The 9,613-nt window shown below is 35.8% G+C and overlaps 1 protein-coding gene across 1 annotated transcript; it reads right to left on the bottom strand.

The window, feature by feature from the left end:
* Window positions 1-856: 856 nt before the first annotated feature.
* Window positions 857-9,336, bottom strand: LOC104230086 (uncharacterized). The gene is made up of 8 exons (XM_009782822.2): window positions 8,799-9,336; window positions 3,880-4,027; window positions 3,634-3,784; window positions 3,419-3,544; window positions 3,246-3,326; window positions 2,136-2,328; window positions 1,783-2,053; window positions 857-1,473 (listed from the first exon to the last, which is right to left on the bottom strand). Exons 1-8 carry the CDS (start codon window positions 8,994-8,996, stop codon window positions 1,199-1,201), a joined length of 1,443 nt encoding a protein of 480 aa, XP_009781124.1. The 5' UTR covers window positions 8,997-9,336; the 3' UTR covers window positions 857-1,198.
* Between the last annotated feature and the right edge of the window lie 277 nt (window positions 9,337-9,613).

The raw sequence follows: 9,613 nt of genomic DNA, 5'->3' as shown, positions 1-9,613 counted from the left end.
TTACTACATTTATTTTAGGTCATATGTTCTGTAGGAATATTTTTGCTCTATCTAAGATTTTATGCAAATAAAAAATATAAAAAACTTTTAATATTTTCTATTTTTATTTTATGTTTTATATTGTTGGCTAAAAGGAATTTTTTAAAAAAAATATGATCATTGGGTATTCATAAAGCCGACCCAACTTGTTTGTAATTGAGTCATTTTAAGGACTCAAAATTACTCGAATAGTTCGAGGTTTGACATGCTTGGGTTTCTTAATGCACTGTAAATGGCAGGTTGACAAACTGGCTACCAATCTAAGTTCATGCACAATGTTTGCCACTGTCCTCGATTGCATAGCGCGGTCAATGTCAATCGCCCACCAAGTCGAGTTAGAACTTGTTTGTATGGTTATTACCAATTGTTTTGTCGATTGTTATTTAAATTTTATTGCTAACGTATCAGTAAATTTGCCATTATATAATAATAAAAAGTGCCACATATATAATGACTAATTTAATGCAATCGCATCGTTACCTTGTTTTTTCTCTCATCTTAACCTTTCTTATTGTTAAGCAATCATATTTTATTATTTACCTTACGTTTTTATATAATATTTCTACCATCTCCCTTACTTTTTCTTCGCAATATTGCAAGTTTATTTTTTATATTGTTAGTGTATGATATCACAAAACGACGATAAATAATGTAGTCTATCCAAACATTGTATACATAAAAACAGTACAGTAAAATACAATATATTATGAAACAATACATAACAACTATCCAAACAAGCCGATAAGAAAAACCACATGCATAATGGCAAGGACAAATAGCTGAATTATTCACTTAAAGGTGCCACAAGCAAAATCAGTTTAACAGTATAATATGCTCTCACCCATTGACTAAGCTTGTTAATGCGTACAACTCGGTAATTATCAACTCAGTAGTTAAAGAGGCACTAGAACACTAGGAATTATCAACACTCTAGTTGAAAAGGAATATCATCCTGAAAACCAAATTATTAACAGACATGCACTATAAAGTAAATCGATGTCACAAATCAAACCATCTCCCTATTTTTGGGGGTAAAAAGATGACACATTTTGTCAAAACAAGAAAAAGAAAAATAGATGGCACTCTAATTGTACAATTCTCCCCGTGGCATGTTTGCGTTTCCTAAACATCTTCAGAGAGCAAGGGGATCAATCAACCTTCAGTTAGACCATACATGGACCAGCCCAAGACTGTTTCCAGTATAGATTTCATTATGCTCTTCATCATAGAAAAGGGCAGTGATATCTTCCAGGGCTTCTGCAACCGTGCTACTAATTCTGGAAGCTCGGATACGCTTCTTAGAGTTGCAACTTCTACCACCATGCTCATTGCAACTGGGACTGCAACTACAATCATCTGAGCTAAGGCTGTCAGTTGCTTTTATTTTAGCAAGGCATTTGCCTGTCAAAATGTTGCTGATATTGATCGATCCAGCTGTAAAACCAGATTAGTCATTTTCAGATATCTATAAACAAGCACAGAATATCAAAAATAAATCAAAGAGGCAAGCATCAAGATTTACAATCACCTTACTTCCAACCATCCAGGTCATAACCACACCATTTACTTTATATCTCTAAGCTTAATTAACAATGCGGGTACAGCGATATTTTTGTGAGAATAAACTGACATACAGGTATATCAGCCCTAATCATATTTATGATGATTAGCCTCACATCCAAAGGCCTATTATGCTTTTCAAACATCAAGAATGAATGTTATGAAATTCTCATACTGACATACCTGTTCCTTCTGATAAGGAATCATCAGAATCAGCTTTGCAATATGAAATAATAAGGTCCTGATCACTAGTAATGTAAATGTTGTTTGTATTGCAGTCAGGATGCCATAGTAGGTGATCCTCAAATGAAGTCACAAGCTCCCCGCGGAAGTTCCAAACAGCTACTGTTCTGTTTCTGAACGTCAAGAATAATTGATTCTCGTACAGAAATATAAATGCTGATGGGGTCATGAATTCGGCTCTGCTAACTTCTGTCAACTCAGAATTGCGTACCTATTTTCAACAGCTATTAGATTTGATATTTTGATGATAAACGAAGATAAAAGACATTGTTGAGAAGGCGAGAGAAACTCACATCAAGAATCTGAAGATTTTCATTCTCTTGTTTGACAAGAAGCTTTTCATTGAACTGTTCAATGAAATCCACCTTCTTATTTCGGTGGAGCAGATGGTTGAAAGATTTAAGAACAGTACCATCCTCAATCGAGAGAATCTTTAAAGGAACATGGCCGCTAGCTTTGGTAAATATTAGCAACATGATTCCAGGACTGCTAGAAGGGAAACGAAAAGAGAACAAAAGTTATGAGTCAAGAAAACCAGTTCTTGACAATCAAACTACTGTAAGTTTATGAGAAGTACTTAACAGAACAGACCAGACTTCCCTTTAGTACATTATTCTATCTCAACAGGAATCCCGAAAGAATCATAAGAATAAAAAGTTGAGTCACGAAAACCAGTTCTTGACAAATCGAACTGCTGCAACTTTATGAGAAGTACATATGACAAACACAACAGACCAGACTTCCATTTAGTACATTATTCTATCTACATCCTTTTCTGCACTTCATCACAATCTTTCAGCTCTTGAAACTTAAAGAGCATTGTTAATCCCAGAAACAACAGGAACCTCAAAAGAATCATAAGAATAAAAAGTCGAGTCAAGAAAACCAGTTCTTGACAAATCGAAACTGCTGCAAGTTTATGAGAGTACATATGAAAAACACAACCAGACTTCCATTTAGTACATTATTCTATCTACTAAAAGCATCATTTTCTACACTTCATCACAATCTTTCAGCTCTTGAAACTTTAGAGAGCATTGTTAATCCCAGAAACAACAGGAACCTCAAAAGAATCATAAGAATAATAATAGCAGCAGACACAAACAAACAAGCAAACAAACAAAAACTGTCACCAGACATAAACAAACACATATACAGATATGCGAAGAAAATAAAACAAACTAAAGATAAACAAAAAAACAGAGACAAGTAAAACAGGAGAACAAAACTTAGAAAGAAATGGAGTTAGCACTCTAGCAAACATATAAGAACACATTTCCATATTCTAAAGGCGTCTGCCGCGCAAGATTCTGTAGAGCATTTCCATGCACATAAGTTATAACACAACTCATCACGGCAATAATGAGCATGCTAACGCATACTTGCAAAAGCAATGAAGTTACCTGATTTTAATCTCTTGAACATTTTTGTCCGAAATCGAGTATAACATCGTATAATTCTTCAGGTCAAACACCTTGTATATGCTGTCAAAAATGAAATGGAATTGTAACATTGAATTTTTTTTACCAAAATTAATCACATCATCCAGAAAGGACTTCAGTACAGGAAATTTTACCTATCCTGGGCAGAGTAAGTAAGTACTTTCCCATTTACATCATCAAACTCCACAAAACCAGGCCATTTTAATGATTCCGACTCAAATAGAGCAAATCCAGCATCTGGTTTACCCCTCCTTATGTATCTAATTTCATTGATATAAAGATATCGTATTACTACCAAATAAAAACATTCAACAGAATCTGATCAAACAATAATATTAAAATTTCATACTCAATCCTTGTCGTTCTGCATTTTAAGGAACTGAAATTATCTGAAGCATAGACCGAAACAGTGATTAACGAGTCATTGTTTTTGTTGTAAAACAAGCTTCGTATGACTTCGTCTGGACTGACATTCAAAAAGCATATCCTCCTGTTTGTTTCTGCACCACCAGTAATGTATATCAATTACCTTTCAATCACAAAGGTGCTCATAGAAGCAATATAACATTGAGAATTACCAATCTTCGTTCTTTACCTCGGCTAAATGCTGCACAGACACCAGATTGTGCAAGGGCGAAAACAATATCACGTGCAGCAACTATCTCAATTATCTTTGACCTTTTCTTAAGAAATGGAAGTACCATGGCACTATGACCTTTCGGATCATGGGTATCATATTCCTCCTACAGATCACGTACAAAAACTGTCATTACTAATAAGTGAGAGCAGCATCCTAAAATAATGAACAACTAATTCAACTAAGGATATTTTAGTTTTTTATTTTCAGGCAACCAACAATTACTACATGCAAGATCATAAAAAGATAGGATGCACATCTTGAGAAACTAATAATGAAAATTTTCACTTGCAACAGTCCAGATTATAACAAATAAGGACACATAAAAAAACAACCATATAAAAAATCTCCCAACTAATCCAATATACAAAATACGTTTTTCACAGCTTTATAGCACTTCACAAGTTTCTAGCAACATGAAAGACATAAATCCAACTAACATTTGTCCAGTATTGACGGAAATCTGACCACCAAACTGAATTAGGCAAAATAAAAGATAAAATTTCTATTAAAAACCTACAAATTGCTCAGGACATGAAGATCAGACAGACTGCAAATCATAACAGAACGCTGCTGTCTGGAAATGCACCATAAGACATATAAGCAGCAACCTCATCCTAGGAAAACAAGTCGGTTAAAAAGGATGCAAAAGGCATCTCTTTCCCCTTTGTTTTTAATCCGCTAACTGCCTAATATAGCTGGTTCAAAAACTTAAGCAATAAGGAAGCAACTGGAGAGCTGCTTGTTAACATAATTATTCGAAATTGGAAGCGTGAAGAAAACTTGAAACTAGATGTCTTGCACAACTATAATTACATCACGTAATATTAAATTCCAATAAATTGTAGACAAAAGATATCACAATTCTGATGCAACACATCTCGATTAACATCGCTTACCTATCCAGTAAACATATCTTTTGCCTAATAAATACTCCTGCATTCCCTTTTATATAGCATTATTTTTGTTTTAGTCCGTTCCAAAAAGACTGACGTTTTCTTTATTTGAAAATTCTTTACTTATAGTGATAAAAATATCATGACATGTTCCAAAACCCTTTCTTTTTTATACTACATGCACAGTCAAACACCACAATAAAAAATGAAATGGAAGGAGCAGCAAAAAAAATTTACATTATATGTTAGTCAAATTGATGCAAAATGTTAAAACTTCAGCACCAAGACTCTAACAAACAAGAGTTCAACAAAGGAAACAATAATTGAACTTAAACACATGAAATAAGGGGACTGAAGCTGACTAATATGAAGCTGAATTGCAAGGGAAAGTGCTGGACGGAGAGAAGTGCAGAATCATGGAGGAATGAAGTTGAAGAACTGAGAAAAAAAGGAGAAGAAAGGAAGAGAAGAATCACATAGGATTCTGAATTGTTATTCATCCTACTTTGCCTATAAACAAAGGATAATTATATACTTTTGTAGGAAAAAGTTGAAGAGCCATGAAAGAAATCGGATTTGATAGTTAATCAAGATCTGGTGGGTGGTTTTAAGGATTGCAAAATGGCCTAACGAAAACAAGGGGACTGAAGCTGAATTGCAAGGGAAAATGCTGGACGAAGAGAAGTGCAGAGTCATGGAGGAATGAGCAATTGAGCATAGAGTTGAAGAACTGAGAAAAAAAGGAGAAGAAGAAAGGAAGAGAAGAATCACATAGGATTCTGAATTGTTATTCATCCTACTTTGCCTAAAAACAAAGGATAATTATATACTTTTATAGGAAAAAGTTGAAGAGGCATGAAAGAAATCGGATTTGCTAGTTAGTCAAGATCTGGTGGGTGGTTTTAAGGATTGCAAAATGGCCTAACGGCCCCCTAAACATGCATCAGTTTTTCAAGCAAGCTACCAAACTTATGAGTTTTCATTTTAATACCTCTACTTGATAGTATGAGTATTAATAAACGTCTCTGACCATTGATCATGCTTATGTGGCAGTGACATAGGTGATGTAGATAACGTGCGTGCGAATCACGCCGTTAACACATGTGAATACAATAATTTTGATTTAAACAAATACTAAATTAGAAAAAAAATTACAAATGAAGAAAGAAAAAGAAAAAGGACCCTGACAGTTCTCCCCTCCCCCTCCCTTTCTTTTCTTCACCAGTAGCCCTATCCCCTTTCTTCCCCCATCTTACAACCTCGCTAATCCCCCCCCCCAACTGCTCTTCTTCTTCCTTCCCCCTTCTCCCCTTTCGTCTACCCACCTCCCCCAGCTCATTTCTCTTCTTCTTCCTTGTCCTTTCTCCCTTTTAATTCCAAATCAAATCCAAACGACTAGATAAGAGCAAAAAAAAAATTCAATCATGGAAATTCAGTAAAAATCAATCGGGATCCAATGGTTTTGAAACAGTGGCCGTCGCCGAATGTCAATTTAAACATCGGCCTTTTTTGTTGGTGGTGGTGCAAAGATCATTATGACGATGACGGGGACGATGCCTCTCCGGTTTTCTTCAGACCACCGATGGTAGAAGTAGACAATGGAGAAGCGAAGATCTTGGTTTCTTGGAGGAGGTTCTGGAACATTTTGGTTTCAAAAGGCAGTCAACACTGATGAGTTTTTTGGGTTTCAAAAGCAATGACTCCCCCTGATCTTGGCTTATTTGTGGTGGTGCTGGCGGAAAGCCTGGTGGAGTGAGGAGTTGATGAGGTGCGGTGTAGTGTGGTGCCACTTGTTGAGACTATCTCAGCTGAATTTTGCTCGTTGTTGTTGTAGTTGCTGCAACAGCATTGATTCTAGGATTTGGGCGTTTCATCAGAGGGACTTTTCCGGCGACAACTTATTTCTTTACGGATTTGGGGGTTTTAGAGTGGACAAGGGTGGTGTTATTGATGGATGAGCTGGTGTAGACATGAAGAAGAAGAAGAAGAAAAGAAAAATATGAAATTAATATTTTGATAAATTGGTTGAAAATTGTGGGACCCACAAATTACATGTCAAGCAATAACCAGTTTAGCTTCAAACGTGTTACACATGCCAGAGCAACTGATATACACGCTCTCTTGGGGGTGCTTCCCAGTACTCATACCGTCGAATTGAGGTGTTAAAATGAAAAATTTGTAAGTTTAGCAGCCGGCTTGAAAAATTGGAGCAAGTTTAGGGCGCAATTAGACCATTTCATTGACTCATCAAGAAGAGGCGATCTTAATGACAATTCAAATCCTAAATAACTATATTGTCCAGCTAATGACTTTAAGTAAATAAAATGAGCAACTTCAAGGGTAGAGTTTGTATTTATACCTGTCCTTGAATTCGATTCATTTCCCCTTATAATACTTCCTAAACCTTCTTGGGTTACCATTTGCATCACATACTATTACATATCCGTATCTACTGTGCTTATTTAAAAGAAAAAATGTTGACTGTTAATACGCAAGGCTTCACATTTATATTCTATTTCAATAAGGAAAATGATAATCTGCACTCACATTCAACATTTACATATTGCAGCATAGTTCACAAAAACTGTACAATTAATATTGCAGCTAACACTGTGTTTATTCTCCTCAATAAGGAGATAAGGTTATCTTACTTTCGCCTGCCCCAAGCCAGCCTGAGCGGGGGCTTTCTCACACTGGTCCGCCTCTTTTTCTTCAACACTATGCTTGTTCAAGAGAGCATAAGGGGGGAAGTGAGGGAGCTTGTTCATTTACCTAGCTTATGCTAACTACTCATCTTCCCCCTACAACCAGTTCATATGACTGGATAGTAAGCGAAAGAGATATATTTTTTCCTCCCATCCAGCTTCAATTCCCTAATGAAACAAAGTGAATAATCATTGCCTATCCTCGATCTAAATCCCATGCTTGTCCCTCTTACTTACATTTTGATCAAGATTAGTGCTGAACTATTCGCTTGAATAAATTCTAAATCAACTTGGTACATGTTTACAATTTTTTTACATGCAAAATTCCAGTTCTCTGATTTCACCCACAAAAAGGATAATTGTACAATACAGCACACTTTTTCAACAAAGATAATATACAGCTTCTTTACTTCTATTCTCAGTTTTCATAATAAAGCCTCAACGACAAACTTTTGATACAGTTCAATGTGCAGACCTTTAACAACAATTGCATACTACGATCACCAAGCTAATATGCAAAAATCTCTTCTTTACTCATGTAAAAATAAACAACAATAACAACAACAACCCAGTAAAATCTCACAAGTACAAGTGGAGTCTTGGGAGGGTAGAATGTACACAGACCTTACCCCTACCCCGAAGGGGTAGAGAGGCCTTAAAAATAGAGAGTTATTTTTTATATATAGCATCCAAAAAACACAATGCCTCAGTCCCAAACAAGTCGGGGTAGGCTATATGAACCTTCATTGATCATGTTTCACCATATAAAATCATCTCAGGAAAACATAACAAAAAATAGGAACGAAAATGTAGTATTAGATTTTCTCTAAATATCCTATTCCATAAGAATCTTTAATAGTGATATAGCATCCAAAAAAGAAATCTAAATTAGGAACCGATCTGTGTGTTTCTTAGGCCACCCTTAGAATGATCTAGCACCAAAGCAACCTTATTTTAGGTCATAAACTCAAGAAATAACGCAGCAGTACTCTCACTTCCTCTCTTATTTTGATCAATCCTGATTCTTTCTTTTTCTCTTAATCCTCTTCCAATAATAAAAATGTATTATCCTGTTCAAGGATTAACGAAAATTTGGTCTATGTACTCAACCCGAACCGTCTAAAGTTCTTGCCTTTGTCTCATTATTTATCTATTGGATTCCCTCCAAAACAAACCCATATCTACTTCAACTATGGGTTTGTAACCACAACTCATAAGCATATAAACTCAATTAAGAAATAATTCAAAAAAAAAGGAACAGAAGATCCAAACAAACCTGTAACTGTATATTCCGAAAACGCTCTTGGGCATCGTTCATACTGAACGAATGGCCACGCTTGGAACCAATTTCTCTCCGTTGAAGCTTCTTAACACTGTTCACGAACCCATCCATGCCACCCCGTGGCCTCTTCTTTGCCACCACCCTCCTCCCACTACATGGCCGAGGACTTGCACTTATTCTCCTCCCATCCATCCCTAATAAATCTCTAAAAGCAACTCTACAAAACCCGAAACCCTAACACGGGAATTGCAACATATGTACAGAAGATAACCAGGTTCAATATACTGTCTTTTGGGGTTTAAAGTACATGTTAACCCAAGTGTTTAAAACCCTAAGTTTCAAATACCCATGAAAAAGGTACAGAACTTGTACGGATAGAGAGAAATTAAGAGAGGGAACTTTGTTGCTCACTGTTTTTTGAAAACTGTGTGTATCAATGAATAATCCTCAGCGTTATACAGTGCATATGAGCTCAGTTCATACAGTTAAAATCCCAGCCAGTGAGGGGCAAAACAGTGTTTGGATTTTTGGAAGAGAGACAAGGGGCAAAACAGTGTTTGAAAATAATATGTCGGAGTTTTGAAAGAGCTTGACACGCGACTTGATTTCAAAATAAACTTCTCACATGCATTTGATACGATTATCTTGGTAAATAATAGATTTCTTAAAGAGCAATTGATTTGATAGTTTTACGTTAAAAATGTGATCGCCGAAATATGTGTTTGGTAGGGTATGTCTTATATTTAAGAAAAAATCCGACAAATAACCGAAAAAATCGAAAAACCGACATAAACCGAATCGAGAAAAAA

This window comes from Nicotiana sylvestris, chromosome 5 (genome assembly GCF_000393655.2).
Source record: "Nicotiana sylvestris chromosome 5, ASM39365v2, whole genome shotgun sequence".
Classification (NCBI taxonomy): domain Eukaryota; kingdom Viridiplantae; phylum Streptophyta; class Magnoliopsida; order Solanales; family Solanaceae; genus Nicotiana; species Nicotiana sylvestris.
This window is presented reverse-complemented; position numbering and strand designations above follow the sequence as displayed.